The 16,425-nt window shown below is 40.3% G+C and overlaps 1 protein-coding gene and 1 non-coding gene across 2 annotated transcripts in view; both read left to right on the top strand.

Annotated features, from left to right (window-relative positions):
- LOC118793408 (polycomb group RING finger protein 3) overlaps positions 1–759 on the top strand; it is a 39,800-nt gene extending 39,041 nt beyond the window's left edge. Inside the window, exon 10 of the mRNA XM_036551578.1 lies at positions 248–759. Coding sequence (XP_036407471.1) covers positions 248–295 — 48 coding nt within the window. The 3' untranslated portion in view covers positions 296–759. The remainder of the gene's footprint in view (positions 1–247) is intronic.
- Positions 760–9,022: 8,263 nt separating this feature from the next.
- trnae-cuc lies at positions 9,023–9,094 on the top strand. The gene has a single exon. It is a non-coding gene; the product is annotated as a tRNA-Glu (tRNA).
- Positions 9,095–16,425: the final 7,331 nt, after the last annotated feature.

Below are 16,425 nucleotides of genomic sequence, written 5' to 3'. Positions count from 1 at the left end.
TAGTATTGATTTTCAAGAGTGTGATGCTTAAAAGTGCACTTGTTTTACTGGTTTGTGCTGCCAGTCAATCATGTTCTATTTACCCTTTATTCATACAAATAACAGATTTCTTTCAATTCTTGCATAAGGCAACAAATGCAGTGTGCTTCCTTAGACTTAAATGCTTTGTTTGGTATGAAAATTCTAAAGAACAGACTAGTATTAACAAAGCTGTTGCTAACCTGTTCGTTTGTGTCTTCTTTTGCAGAAGTCCCCTCTTCTCTTGCATTACAGACCTAAGATGGATCTGCTGTAGTCGGACTGAGAGGTTGGCCTGGAACGTATTATTTATGCAGAGACGATCAACCCAGCATGGAGAGCACCAAAAAATACAAAGAAGACAAAAAAAAAAAAACAACAAACAAACAAACAAAAAAAACACAAACCAGCAAACCATGACCAGGAAGTGTCTCTGTAACTGGCGGGCTGTGAAAACCAGCCTTTTTTTTGTCCGCTGCATCCTAAACATGTGAAAAAAAATGATAGCATATATTTATACTTTTGTACAGAAGAGAGACGAGGACCCAAGACTCTACAGGTGCTCTGCTTACGCGAGAACAAGGTGTTGAGGAATCACACGACGTTACTTCGTTTACTGCAACACCTACATGGCGTTTCTTTTCCCTATTCTCGCGCGGTCGTCTGCATAGACAGCGCTAATTTTGGGGTGGAGGTTTTTAACAACACATTTTCTTTCAGGTTTCACTTACAGAGTCTTGGGAGCACAGAAAGTATATATAAATATATAGTTATATATGACAGTTTCTAAGCTGTTTATTGAGTTGTGTATTGTCTCTGAGAATTTTTTCTTTGTTTTTTTTTTTTTTTGAGTCAATTGTGAATAGATTGAATTGATTTTTTTATGTGTAGTAATTTATGTTCTATATACCAATATTGTATATAAAAGTCATTATGAGAGAGATTTGAGAATGTTATGGTTTCCAAAAGTTCTATCATTGGGGCTGCACATATGTAGTCATGGAAGATAAGGAACAGAAATGGAAGATGGAGTTCATTTGGAATGCATACCAGCTTCTTTATTAGTAAGTGTAAGGGCATCTTATCCTGTGTTGAAAAAAAAAGTTTGCGTATAGTGATCGAGTCCTTCTGGTACAAGATTAGGGTTATTTGATGTTTCATTGCCATTGTGGAAGCAAATTTTTTTGGAGACAATTTCCATAACTGGGAACTGGTTTTGACCCTGATATATCTCCCTGGCTTTGCTGTATGAAATGTCCTTCCAGCAAGTTCAAATAAGGAATCCCTTTGTGGCTCATTGAATATGCAATGGAACATTTTTTTAGATGGCATACCATCTTTGCTGCCCCCATCTGAATATGTACCAACAATTGATGGATTTTGCAGACTATGTGTGATATTTCAGACAAACATGTGTCGATTTAAACTTTTAAATCAAGGTGTCAGTTACAAGCAGACAAAATGATTTGCACTGGCTCATTTCCCGTCCTTTTTTTAGCTACTTGTCTTGTTTCCTCAGTCATTCCAGTCACAGCGAGTGTAGGATTCCTAGAAACATCGTTCATCCAGCAGCCTGTCGGAGCGTCAGTGTCCCACCGTCCCTGAGCAACATGGTCTCTGATTTCATTGCTACCTTCAGTGCCAAAGGCACAAGTAACCCCTTTGACTTCTCCTTACTCTATGGCAAACTGTCTGAATGTATATACTGAATTAAAGACATGAATCCATATGTAATAAGTTCTTTTAAATTATGAAATTATTACAGGTGAGTAGGAAGACCAATATTCATTTTTTATATGGCAAAGCTCCTCTGAAATATCATTTCTACATCAAAATTTGCTGTAACGAAGCATTCTGTGGATCAGCTAATCTCTTTTGGATGTTAACTCTGGATGTGACAGTAGCTGAAAGCCGCTGTGATATGCAAACAATTTTTTTTTACCAGCTGATCCCCAGTTGTACACAGATCAAAATAGACTTGTATTCTTGCCTTTCCTGTTACTGTTGTTCCATGGCCAGCGTCCACTAAGGAGAATGTATCTAGCACTGACAAACAAAAAAAAAAAGAGTGGCTCTATTAAATTTGAATGGATGAAACATATTTAATTCCCTCTGTCTGCTACATTTGCAGTGAACATCCAAGAGCAGGTTGTTTTCCTACTTCTGAATTGAAATGTGAAGTTACCCAAACGGACGCGATCTTTCAGTGTTTTCTCCCTGCTATGATTATGATAAACAGCATTTTGCAGTGGTTTAAGTATTAGATGGTGCGTGTTAGTGTGAGTGATTTTAATGTTTCCAGCTCATAGTTTAATGCTACTCACCATCTTGATGCACCAGCATGTCCATCAGTCCATGAACATCCTTTTAGGAGATGCTTCATAAATGTTTATTCCTCTGCAAATATCTGATAAGTTTATGAGGGGAAAAAACACTATGTATTCATCTTTTGTGTTATGGACATGTTAAATAATAAAGAGAGTAACACTATGACACATTTTTTAAAAGCCCAAATGCTTTAATCTCTGCTCTTGTTTGTTTCATACAAATGAAATGTATTGGCTCTGGAAGTGGAAGCTAAAATGCCTATTATTACCATCCAATTGTAATATAAAAGTACATCTGTGCAGAAAATGTTGTTACATTTTTTTTCCCCTGTGCGTAGTCATTAAATAATCTCTCTCTCGGAAATATGATACATAAACTAAGGGCTTTTTCCTACATTATACAACAAAATCTGTTTGAAAGGTATAGCAATACAAGTGCAGGCAGCAGTTTATTTATGGGGAGAAGCCCTGTGTTTCTCAGACAGCCTCAGCGGCATTATGCTGTCGCCCACGCATTAGCCTTTTGGTGCTACCCCTAAGACACACTTTAGTAATTCAGTAAAGATACAGCAGCAATGGCTGGTAATCTGTTAAATGCTCTTTGTATTTCAGGTTTCTGCCATTTGCCTGACGAGATCACTCCCAAATGCCTTTCACCATGATTTGCCCAGAATACGCCCAGCGGTTGTCAAGCCTCTCGGCTCACTCAATGCGTAAATTAATGATTCGCAAATTGGCTGTTTAAGATATAATAGAAAATGTCTTGGCTGCTGTTGTTCAATTTTGCCTTAAGTTGAACACAGTATTTTACATTTGCAACGAATGCTTGCTTTAATAGCATGGCTTTCATTGTAATATGTAACTGCAGAAGGAAGAGGTATACAGTGGAAAATCTGAACACATCCTTCTGTATGTATAGAAGCTGAGTTCTTAAGAACTTGGTATAATTAGTCAAAGGCATGTTACATTTCGTTTTTTACCTATTGGGTGTTTTGTTCTTTGGCGTGATTAACTGTTCAGGAATCCTTTCGATCTAACTGAAGCGTGGCTCGAATCCATGCCACGGCGAATGCTGCACGTCCTCTTTGACTGGAGTGCAGCGTGGTGCTAATGTTTATAACTGTGTCAACTCAACATGGTGCGGAACAGCTCTCATTACGCAAATAGTGTGGCCTCTCGCCGTTCGGCTCGAAGAACGTGCATTCTGTTGGGAACTTTGATGCCTTGGAGGGGTCGGTGCGTTTGTGTTTGGTAGCTGGCTCTCTTGTAGTTGGGAAGTGATTTGTCACTTTTGAGACGTGGATCAATGGAGTTGCCCTGCTGGCATCTTGTGTCACAACATTGCAGGTGATTTGGATGTGAAGTGTCTGGTTGAAGGCTGTTTTTTTTTTTTTTTCCCCCCCACCAGAGCTGGCAGCTGCTGACTGATACATGCATGCCGTTTTAGGCCTAGCTTAGAGAGATGAGCGCTGTTGGGAGAATCAAAGGCTATTGCACCTGGAACCCTGCGGAATGTAGTTTATGTCCATAAATGCAGTTGAAACGAGAAAGACAATAAAGATGTGTCCCCATGGTCATATTCGTCATCTTTTGAAGTTCATCTGTTTCTGACTCTGGACACAGATGGGTCTCATGGTATTTTGTTGTGAACCATCTGTTTTACTTCAGTCAAGAAAGTCTTAGCTTTAACCAAACTAAAAGCTGTGACATTCCTTTCAGTCTCTCATGGTATAGGCTATTAAACCTTTCAACAGCCCTAAAGCTACTTGAAGTTGTTCTTTCTCTGTAATATCAGTCCCTGCCCTTGTTTTGGGAGGCTGATGGCTCCTTCGCTCTGGACGTCTGAGTACCAGAGTAATGGTCTGTAATCAGCCTTCCTTTTAGTGTTTCTTAATAGAAGGCATTCAGACGCGGCCTCTGTGTGAGACCCACTTTAGCGAGGACCGTCTGGCAGGGGCAGGGAAACACATGGCTGCTCCCTGTCGAAACGAGCTCCGAAGGTCAACGGCAGTAGATATGAGACGCCGTCTCTGAAACACGCACCAGGCTGGGGCCGGTCGTGCTGCGATGTTCAGTTGGTTAAGCGTCATGGAGGTGCTCCTCTTGAGTGCGGATGTTTCGGACGGGCCCATCACGACACTGACTGCCTGCTGTTTATTGGGTAAATTGCGTTCTTGTGCCCCCCCGACCCCCCACCCCCCCAGCTGAATGTTTTGTTGAGACTCGACAGATAGCTGTGTAAAAAGATGAAAAGGGACATGGTTTACTGATGGGAAGCGACAAAGGGTGCTATACATGTTAAACTCTTCTACCAAATCGGCGCACATGGGATGGCAAAGCTTTCACTATGCCATTTTCAAACAGCTGGTCCTGGTTCTTTTTTTTTTTTTTTTCTTTTTTTTTTTTTTAAGCAGAGAAAGCTGCAGTACCCAGCCTTCACACTGGCAAGTCCCCATGAGCCATAATTGCCATCATCAATTTCACAGTTCAAAATGAAAAGGTTTTTTTTTTTTTTTTTTGTAGCTCAGCCATTGCAGTTTGTCAGTTGCCCTGTTTTTTCTTCAGGATCTTAATTTTTCTTTAATTTGCATTTAGGAGTTTCAGGTCCAGGTTTGAATTTCCTATCGGTTAATAACAAATGATTACTGTTATTACTTTGAAAATGGATTCGGTCCAGAGGTTACTTTGCACAAGGAGCCTATGGTAAAACTAAATTATAACCCTTATAACGTATGTGGTCTGTTTTATTCTCATTGTATTGTTGTATTGTTGTGAATGTGATTTGGATTACCGTTCTCTGTGTGCAACAGCCACATAAAATGCTCCTTTGGGTGAAGGTCTTAAAATAGACAGCGTGGCAGTGTGGTCCGTGTATTTTGTATGAAAGAAATGTGCAATATACGCTTCTCAGATGGTTCAAAGCTGCAACTGAAAACTCCAGGTTTCTTTTACTTTCCTGTCGTTTTCTCAGGTCACTGATTGCCTTCTCTGTCTCCGTGCCGTTGGCGACAGGGAGTCTCGGATCACACTAATGCACACTTAAACAAGATGGGAGGTCATTCAGTTTTTCATTGTAATCTTGGTTCTTTCCTTCTCAATGTTTTTGTGACACATTTTGAGATTTGTGTTAAAACACAGGCACTTATTTCAGTGTCATTTTTTTTCTTTATTTTTGTATTATGATTATTTATTGCACATGTTATAAAAATGTCTGTTTTCCTTGCCATGTGAAAGGAGTTTGGGTCAAAGTTAAGTCAAGCAAAGAGAACTAAGATCGTTTTTCTGACGTGTTCATAAGGAAGCATTTCAGAGTGTGTATTTCATTAATAAATGCCTTTAACATAACCCTCTCTGGACTGATTTCATGGCTCTGCTATATTCACAACTGAACTGCTAACCTGGATAGCCATATATTTTATTTATTGTTATAAATAAAATTATGTTCTTCATTGTATTCATTTTGAATATTTGCTGTAACACTTGTCATTTTGGATAGCTCCTGGGCTTTTTGTACCTTCACCCAAAACCCCCAATGCTGTAACCTAAACCAAAACCAGCGCCTAACCCCAAACTCTTGTACAAAGGTACAAACATCATTCAGCCATTTATGTTTATGAAACACCACCCTTTATTACAGTGTAGGTGCATGGGTAAACTGCCTAATAGGAACCTTGATATTTTGTTCTTTTTATTTCATGCTTGAAAAAAAAGTACAAACTGTTCCTCTTTATGGTGTGGGTTTGTGTTTGAACTCATACCAAAGATTTAATTACTGTCAGTCAGAATAACAGATGTGGTTTGGTGTAATGGCTGTGTAATTCGCAGATATCTTGGCCAGAGGTGTATCCCTCACATCTGCCTCTTCATGCCACAGCAGCCATAGTAATTCAGATCTTATGTACCACCAAGGGTTCGCTATGGGCAGATTTATTTTCGGTGATTTTTTTTTTTTTTTTTTTTTTGGTGGATAAAAGCAGACGCATGCATTTGGAACCTGCATTCCCAGTAAAGCCTATGCACATTTACATCAATTATCCAACAGGAGCACAAAGAGAAATGCTTTGGAATAATTTGCATGTCTCAGAGAAGGAGAGAACAAATTAAATTTTTAATTTATAGCAAATGTTAAATTATAATATGCAAATTATCACTGTGAATCTGTGCTGTTTCCATTATTGACGCGTCGCTCATTAATAATCACATTAGCTGTCGGTCATGAATTGCATAAAACAAGTCCACTAATGTATAATCTCATCCAACCCTGGCTTTTTGCCCTCTCCCATACGCTTTTACTGCCAAAAGTGCAACATTGTTTGTATTATGTGCCAGGGCAGACAGCCTTATACAGGGACGTGGAGACTGTAGACTTGGCTTGCTGTACATTGAAAAGAGCTGGCTGTTAGCTAGTCATGCACTTTGTTGTACAATGGCTGTTACACAATCTGTGCAGTATGACAGTTTTGTTTTTTCCCCCTTTTGATAAAATTAAAAAAACAAAACAAAGCCAGGGTGTCCAATCATCTGAGGGATCAGCCACGCTCTTCACTGTAAGTCATGTTCTCAGTCCAGATCAGTTCACTCCTTCCACATGTACAAGTATTCTCTGTTATGCCACCTTCAAGAGTCATAAATGACTGCTCCAAAAGCACACGCAAACAAAACAAAATGAAAATGAATTAAATGCCCCAGGGAGCTGAGTTTGACATTTCTGCCACAGATCGGCAGGGAATAGTAATCACTCCCTAAGAAATGTTGCAATCTCCACCCCTGCGCTGAAAATCTGACCCCTTAGAAATGCAGGGCTCTCTGGGCTGGCCTGAACACCAGGGCCATGTTATAAAGGCAATAAATTCTTCCACAAGAAATATTACATGCCATGGGGCATGTGGGTGATTTTGGGTAAGTGTGTACCCAGAGGAGTCTCCTGAATGAGTATGATCATGACAGCTGAGACCCTCAGGGAACAGAGGGAAAGATCATGGGAAAGGTTTGAAACCAGTTTACAAGCCGTTGCGTCCCACAGGCAGCAAGTGGAAAAACAGCATCGTCATTTTATATTCTGTCACATCAAAGCCATAAATAGATAAACAGAATACATTACAATGTGCATTTTTTTACAGACACAAAAAAGTGTTGGACATTCATAATTAATTTGGCTACATTCACATGAGAAGCACTGTAACTGTGTAGGACTTTGGGTGCTTTACTTCTAAGCAAAACTCAATTGATCAAATAACCTTTATAAAGTATTGTGATAGCAGTTATATTTAAAACTCAGGAGAAAATTGAATCCTATATTAAAAAACAATAGAACTAGTCAAAACATAGCATCATTGTACTATCTGGATAAATCAGACATGAAAAGTAGTAGGATATATATCCTGCATGTCTGCGATATTTGATATTCATTAAATTAAGATGATGCAAATCGCTGTGGATGATTAAAAAAATATTACGTCTGCTGAGCTTAGTGTATGAGCACCCTGAGAAAGCAAAGCTTTTAATCAGTAATTAAAATGGTAATTTGGCTCTCCAGATTGTAGGTACAGCGCTAGCTAAGAGTTTGAGTTTAATGCAAGTAGGTTCAATCAATCAAGCATGATTAAATGCACAATTGCCAGAATATATTTAAGTTTTGATCATTGTTATTCTCCACACACACAACCTCAGGCAGTAGAATGAGCATCAAATTATGCAACTTGATTATATGGTATGCTCCGTATATATGTGAGACACAGAATAACAAATATTGTTTGACATTTACTACACAATAAAGTCTCTCCTTTAGGGCAGTTTTTGTCTAAGCGTATGGAAAATTCCTTGGTGCTGTTTTCACTAGCAGTGATAACTACTGGTCGCCGTGAATAATCTGCACAGGGAAATTCGTGCCTTTATTTTCACTTTTAGTGCTGAGCAGACCACTTCCCTGCTGACAAACTGACCTTTAATGCTCTTGTTTTCCTCTAGAAGTGCCGTCGGCAACAACCGTGCACTGAACCAGATGGCGCGTGGCAGTACGAAGACGCAGCCACAGACGGATTTTCAGGTAGAAAGCCATGCCATGTGAAGCGTGCACTGAGTGGGTGATCCTTCAGACAGGGGGAGCTCAGGGAATCCCCACCTTTCCTCTGCTCCTGAGGCGGGATGGTCCCCGAGGACCTGCCTGTCAGCGCTGTCGCAAACCCTCAACGCTTCACGCTCCACTGGGGTGGGGCGGCCACGCTACGCCCATCCAGGGCAGAACAGTCACGGCCTCGAAGTTGATTTGTGTTTGCACTAACGGGTCCCGCATCATCATAAACGTCCCCTGAGCTCTGTGTGTGGGACGCATCTGAATTACTCCCAGATTGCAACACACTCTGACTGATCTTGTTTTATTGAGGGCTAATTTATTTCAGTGTAGCTTTGGAGGCCTCCGTCTAATGGTGTTCTTGTAGTACACTATGATCATACTGTAGATACTGTAGGATTCATTTTAATGAAGAGACCAGCTTATCAGTTAATCAACAGTATCAAATACTGCTAATACATTCTTTGAATATACTGAAAATACCAACATAAAGAAAAGTCTGGACTTTGACTTTTGCCCTTTCATTAATGTATTGATAGTGGATTGTTGATGAATAAGAACATGCCAAAGACTAATAGGCACACAATGCCTTTCAGAGACTATAGCTTCCCTGGTGGTCTAGTGGTTAGGATTCGGCGCTCTCACCGCCGCGGCCCGGGTTCGATTCCCGGTCAGGGAATTATTTTTGGGGCACCATGTGCTTGGGGTAGCAGAGGAGTGAAAGTGCTCAGGGGTTGTGGTCAGGGAGGTTAAGGGCTGGGGAGGAGGGACTGGAGGAAGAACAGGTGTCAGGCATACTCATAGAAACACCAGGGAGGGCACTTTAAATCAGACATGGAGTGTTGGGGCTGGCTCAGTGTAGGGCAGCAGTGTAGCATAGTGGTAAGGAGCAGGTCTTGTAACCTAGAAGTTGCCAGTTCAAATCTGCGCTGGGGTACTGCTGTTGTACCCTTGGGCAAAGTACTTAACCCAGAAGTGCCTCATTTAATATATACAGCTGTGTAAATGGGTAACATGTTTAAAAAAAGTGTTTTAAAAAAATTGTAACCTACGTAAGTTGCTCTGGATAAGAGTATCTGCTAAATACCAGTAAATTAATCTAATGGAAAATATGCTCAAGAGATTAAGTTTTAGAGCAAAACAAAAAGGTCTGACTATCACTGTTGTCTTAGTCATCATTCAGTTTTCTACATATGGACACAATTTCTCTTTCTCTTCTCAATTTCATATGAATTTTGGGTGTCTGGGTTGCTCTCTCCCGCAATTTATTCCCCATTACCTATGCAATAAAAACTGAAAACAGGCACAGAATTAAATGATGGACTCTCGGCATTATAATGAATGAGTATTATTCAGTCATCACTGCCATTTTCAGTTTTACATAGATATTGATAGTATTGGTGTCTATTTTCACATTCATTCAAGCAAATGAAAGTAATGATAGCCACTTTCTGTGCGTATAGACATGTTCAGTGGCAGGCCGAGCAATGTGGATACCTTGAGCCCAATCCCATCAACTCCCTGAAGACTGGGTGCCCTGTTTCACATCACAGTAGATTACGGTTTCCTTTCAACCACATAATCTCTTCGTCATTGGTCTTTTCGGTAGCTGAGATGTAAGAAAAGTCATCAGCGAATGGATCGCCTTTCCTGTTGCAGATATAGATTTTCTGATCTTAACAACTCTTCATTGATCAGACAGTTTGTGACCGTGTCCAGTAGCCTGCTCTGCCGCACTTTGGTTTGAAAGCAATTTAACTCAGGGGAACCGCTCTAAAAGACTTCTCCCTCAACTGCACAGAACAATAAAGAAGATCACTCTGATGCAATTCACTTGACAGCCTGGGTCTGATTGTATTTGGGGTCGAACCTGCAATTTCGGGGATGTAATGACAAAGGCTTATTGTTTTCTTTTGAAGGCGATATTTAGCAGTCTTTCCATAGGGTGCTGTTACAACTTGCAGACGCTACAGCTGATGTTTCACACATCAGTGAGTGTTTTCACTCTTTTTTTTGTGATGGAGAATATTAGTAGTTTTTATAAAAAATAATAATGAGCGAGCTTATATTTCATCCAGTACTACAGAGCAGAAAGCATTTATGTTATATTATGGAAGTGTGTGTGTGTGTGTGTGTGTGTGAGAGAGAGAGAGAGAGAGAGAGAGAGAGAGAGAGAAAGAGAGAGAGAGGGACCTTTCTATTAGCAAAGGAAGTTAAAGAACAATAAAAGATATGTGCTTTTAAAACATGGTCAAAATGACAATTGAGTGTTTAACAGCACATCACCATTAGTGTCAGAGTAGAGCACAAAGTATTTGAGTGAAAGCAAGAAAATCTATCAACATTAAACTCAACACAATTTTATTGCATTTTTGTATCACATTGAAAACGAATGTGCACTCTTCTTCAGGGTATTTTAGCCAGGAGCAGAACTGATCTCCAAAATGTATTCCTCGGCATACACACATAATGGTTATCTAATCCCAAATCACATAAATCATTCAAGGCCACTTCAGCTGAAGGTGATTTTGAAAAAAAAAAAAACCTGCCTGGTGTTCCAGGACCCTGTGGGCGTGTCTGTGAGGCATTGATGCTCTCTTGGGACTTCTGATTGGTTGCTTTCTTCTACAACACAGTCTGTCATTCATGTATATATATCTTAGAAAGTTTAAGCTCCGTAGGGCTACAATAAATAGCTAAATCACACCTCTTCTAGGACAGGACAGATAATGTGCAGACAGTTGTATGATTCACTGTGGGGTCGTATTGTTCTCTTTTAGCCAGCCGTGCTGGAATCCCTTTTATCATGCTCCTTTCACAGGACTCACAGAGAACGCTCTAGGACACTGTGAGAACAAGTTCCCATCACTCACAGAGCCCGGGGCATATCTGAAACCAAGGCCATGCTTTATGCGTTACGTGGAAGTTCACCGCTGGTAAAAATCACAGCTGTGAACTCTTCAGCACAGATACACAATTTGAAAGAACAGTGAGTGAAATTGCATTTGTTTGCCGAATTGATGGATGCTGCATTGGAGTGCGTTACGCGTCGCTTTAGAGCCGCATCCATCAACCTGCCTCTATGAACTGGAAAGTCAGGAACGCATCAATCAAAAGTTTCTCTGAATGCGAAATTTTTTTTTGAAGACAGGCCCAACCTGATGTGAAATGTTTCTCTGTTTTGCTGCCCATCAAGCATTCATACCGCAGCTTTACCTAACTCTCTACGTGTATGGAAAGTCAAGGAATGGTTATGCAGTAGGTGCAGCCACACAGTCGATAAGAGGCCCTGGATAGCCTGCAGTGAACAGCTGGTGGGCTCTGCACTTTGGCACATTGGTATTGGCTTTTTTGTCTTGATCCTACACTGTGCCTCTGGAGATTATTTTGTTTTGGAAAGGAAAGCTGAAAAGAGGTTTCTATATAAAATAATTGAAAATACATAATAAATTACATACATGTTATGTTAAATGATTTATAAAAAAAAACAATTTATTAAAAAACAATGGTCTCAAAAATGACCACAGAACTAAATCTACACCTCTATGACCTAGTTTCAACAAAAGATGTGCATCATGAGCTTCACAAAGCTGATATTTATATCAGAGCTGATGCATAATGAACACAAACTCTGGACTTCTGAGCAGTGGAAGAAAGTAACATGGTCTCATGAGTTGTCTTTTATTATTTTTCCTACATCTGGACAGGTTTATGTTTGGAGAAAGCTAAAGGAAGCCTTCAACCCACACTACCTGTTCCCAACTGTTAAATATGGTGGAATCATGTGTTTTATATGGGCAGTCATCTTGTAGGAGTCATTGTGTCTGATTATTACCCTGTATGGTATAATTACAGCCAAGTAATTCGAAGCCATTGTAGGTGACCAGGTGCACCCTATGGTGCAAGCGTCCTTTCCTCAAAATGTTCCCATATTCTAAGATGATAACGCCCCTATACACACTGCTAAACAGATTCAAATGCAGTTTCATGGACACCAGGATGAAGTCAAGTGCCTTCCATAGCCCCCCCCCCCAATCATCAGATCTAAACATCATTGAACCTTTAAGGGAAGTTCTGAAATACAGTGCAGAGTATGTTTCCACTTCATCCAATATCTCATTAGAAACAGTTCAAAACTTGTATAGCAGCATTCTAAGAATAACTGAAGCTGTTCAGAAGATAAAGGGCTGCCCAAAATCCTTATTACTTTATAAATATTCATGTATTGTTTGGTGTGTACATAGCATATATATTTTCAAGAGTTAGTATGTGAGTGTATTGTGTTTGATTGTAGCTTGTAGCATATTGATTTAAGTTTTCTGTGAAATTGATTCTTGGAAAATTTCACACTTGATGCCAAAAGCAATTTTCCCTTCCATGGTAAAAAAGCAAGCATTGGTTAAGAAAGGGCAGTGGACAGAAACATTAATTTCATTGCTTAGGGGGGCAACAGCCTTCTATACTGTGATTTCAATGAAAGCAAACTTAATATTCCGACTGCAGAGACCTAAAAAATATCCTTTTAGGTCCGTTTACGAGATGAACAGGGACACACATGAACATAATTGATGTAATTTGCTTTGAAACTATTAGACTGAAATCCACAAAAAAACATGACCGGAGGCTTGATCACAAGGGCATGACCGTAAACTGAAAGGAACTGCTTCAAGTTGATTCAGCAAAATGACAACAGAAACAAACCAGTCTATGATTCCTTTTGGACTGACTGTTTTTGCTAAATGCCATATACAAACCCATTTCATCACAAATGGAGTCACATCTCTGCGACTGCAAGTGTAATGACTCCCTTTTGTTCCTTATGAGATTGTGGTGATGATGGACAAGGATTTGTTACCACTGTACCATGCATCTCCCTTTCTGCTCCAGTATACAAAAGCCCTGAAAGTTCAGATTACTTGAAATTGCTGCTCTCATCTGTGTTTGAAATGTCACAGCTGGTGTTGCCGTTACATTTGTCTTACAGCACTTATTTTACCCCCAAACTCTTTGCATTTTAGAAAATGTGATTTTCTTTCTGCTGCTTGTTTTTCTATGCAATTCCATGCAGATATGCCTGCAAAGCTCCTCTTAAACGTTATTATTGCCATGGTTTATTTGATCATAAGTGCTCCTCATCCAGGGAGATTTAACATGTTCCGAATTACATGTTCCACCTCAATCCCAGCTAGCCAGCTAACACCTGCTCCTTGTAGTACTTGCTGTGATGTGATTTGGATTCTGTGAGTTAGCAACTGTGATGTATGATAGTATACTTGGCTTCCTTTGTCTAGTCAGGTTGCACCAGCTACCTCATGGTAGGCACCAGTTAACTCATGGAATAGTGTTATGCTCACACTCACCGGTCAGTGAGTGTTGTTAGCCTGGTCTGACACTGTTGCTCATTCAGCTTGAATGAATATGCATATGTTCTTTAGTACTGGAAATTGCTGTAACATGTTTACATACTATCCAATTATACGGTGGACATCTGCTGAACCCTTCAGGGCAAGTATCTTGCCCAGGGTTACAACAGTAGTGTTTTACTTGGGAATCAGAGCACCATAACCTCTATGTCACTCTGACTCCTCTTTTGATTATGATTGCATTGCCATGTTTCTTCAGGTAAAGGCTTTCAGGCAATATGTGAATGGAAGTGCAGCACTAAACCCTCTGAAGATACGTGGCTGCCTTTTGTATGAGTGGCGGCAGATAAACATGGTATCATAAAGGAACGGGAGTGACAGGAGCTGCAGAAGGCCCTGGTTGGATTCATCTTGTGGAATACCTGGCAATACAGCACAGTAGGAAAGACATGACACTGCTCAAAATATCAATTTAATGCTCCATCGAGCAACTGCGCATTGTCTATTCACGTCATGCCGCATTTGCTCATATTGATAGGGGACCAGAATTGATGTTACAGACAGGTCTTTGTTCGCCTGCGTTTTCAGACATTGTGTCCCTCCAGCTCGCCTGGACTTAGTGTTCAGCGCAGCGCGGACCCTTGAGTGTGACAGCGTTTATCTGATGTGACAACTCGCTGTGTACCTGAGCAAAAAGTCACAAGCTATTTCTCTCCAACTGAGACATACACTTAGAATAGCTGTGTGGGATTGCTCTGTACAGTACATTTCAGAAAGGAATTATTTTCCAGTCACTAAAATTACTGTTTCATATCGATGAGGTGAAAAAAGGTCAATATGCTTTGGTGAATCTGACACATCAGTCACATCTAAGTGTAAAGATTTTTCTATGAATAATAAATCAGGTAAAGAAGATATTTCCATGTCATATATTTATATATTCTGCTTAGCCTCCAGCTACAGGTTTAGTTTACGTACTGGTATGCTATATACTTTCTGCATTGTTCACAGCGGAGGTATTATATTTAATGACCAGATTCTCAGCTTTACTGTTCAATGTTGAAGTTAAAATCATTTGCTGTCTCCTGATGAATATTGATGAAGAGGCCTTGCTGAAGACAGAATGTGTGTTGCAAGCCCAATGATGCAGCATAAACTCCTCCCCTCAAATTTCAAAGAAATATGGAGGACAGAAGGAGCATAGAGCTGAATATCTGCTCAGTAAACAGAATATCTGTGTTCACAGTCAAGGTTTGGCCCAGGAAGCAGTGACCAGGCAGTACATTAGTCAGGGAGATCATTTTCACTGGCCTAAATGGCCTGGGAGTCTGGATGCTTAAAATTTTACCACATTTAGAACTGTACTTAAATGCGTGTAGGTCTACTACATTGTAACTAGAGGGGTAATGTTTGAATTAAATGTCTGTCTGTACATGAGGGAAAATTACACGGCATGTATGCAACATCATAACATATTTTTTTAAAAACTTAGCATGTTTTTTTGTTCCCACTTGGTAGGGGGATGATTAAATGTGAAGGGCAATGTTTTTACACTAAATTAATTTCACAGGGGTGAGTTGCTTTCAAAATGAATATACTGTACTTTGATTAGAACAAGGCACTGATAAGTGGTAAAAGCTTACCAGAGTAATGGCAGACATCAGATTCATGCTTTCCATACCAAAACCAGCTGGTGCCTGTGCCAATGCACTTTGCTTATTCAAAGGGCAAAATCTACATTTACAAATGCAGCCTGTCACAAGTGCAAATGTACCTCTGCATATGTAATGCTGAGAAATATGTACGAATAATTTTGTACAATTACCATGAGCAGTTATTTTATAAGGAAATCTCTGTTTAAATTTAAATGCTATGCTGTACATAAATAGCTTTTTCCTGGAAATTAACTGCACTGTGTTAGAGGGCTCAAAGAGGAACATTGGCGAGGTTGCCATCTACCTGGTGTTAAGTGATTTTACCGATAAAACAAAATTTGAAAAATATGGTTTTATTTCAACTTTTGTGAGGACATGTTGGCCATTGGCTGGCAGTCTTTTCTCCACCGCTTTTTCAGTGAATCCCAATCTCCAATGTTTGAATGGCATGTTATTTGAAATCTGTCTCATTGTCAGTACTCTGGCCCCCTAGCTATTGTTTTGGTGTTCTCCCTGCCTGTCTGTGTGGTCCATGTGCTTTTGTTTACTGTTTCCATATGTTCCAGCCCTGCCCCGCTCTCCGCCCTGTCCCCGCCCACCTCATTACCTGATCGCCTCCACCTGCCTGCCTGCCCACCTGCATCCTATCTCCTCGTCAGCCCCAGTCCTTTATATTCTCTGCTTGTCTCTGTCTTGTTGCCAGTTTGTCTTGATTTCCAGCTGTTTTGTACCTGCCTGACTAGTTATTATTGTTGCTGCTTTTGTTACTGACTCCTGCCTGACTTCTGACCTTGTCTCTGCCTGCCTTCTTGCCTTGATTGCCTGATCGGCCTGCCTACCCGGTTTACCCAGCCTGTCTCTGCTTTTTGATCCCTGCTCTGCCTTTGGACGGTCTGCCTGTTCTACCATTACGCTTTTGTCCTGTGATTCCAATAAACCACTTGGAACCTGAGCGCAAGTGGTCTGCGTTTCAGTCCATGCCTGAGCCGTGA

The sequence above is a fragment of the Megalops cyprinoides genome, chromosome 18, assembly GCF_013368585.1.
Source record: "Megalops cyprinoides isolate fMegCyp1 chromosome 18, fMegCyp1.pri, whole genome shotgun sequence".
NCBI lineage: Eukaryota > Metazoa > Chordata > Actinopteri > Elopiformes > Megalopidae > Megalops > Megalops cyprinoides.
The sequence above is the reverse complement of the archived record's forward strand: the minus strand, read 5'-3'. Positions and strand labels throughout refer to the sequence as shown.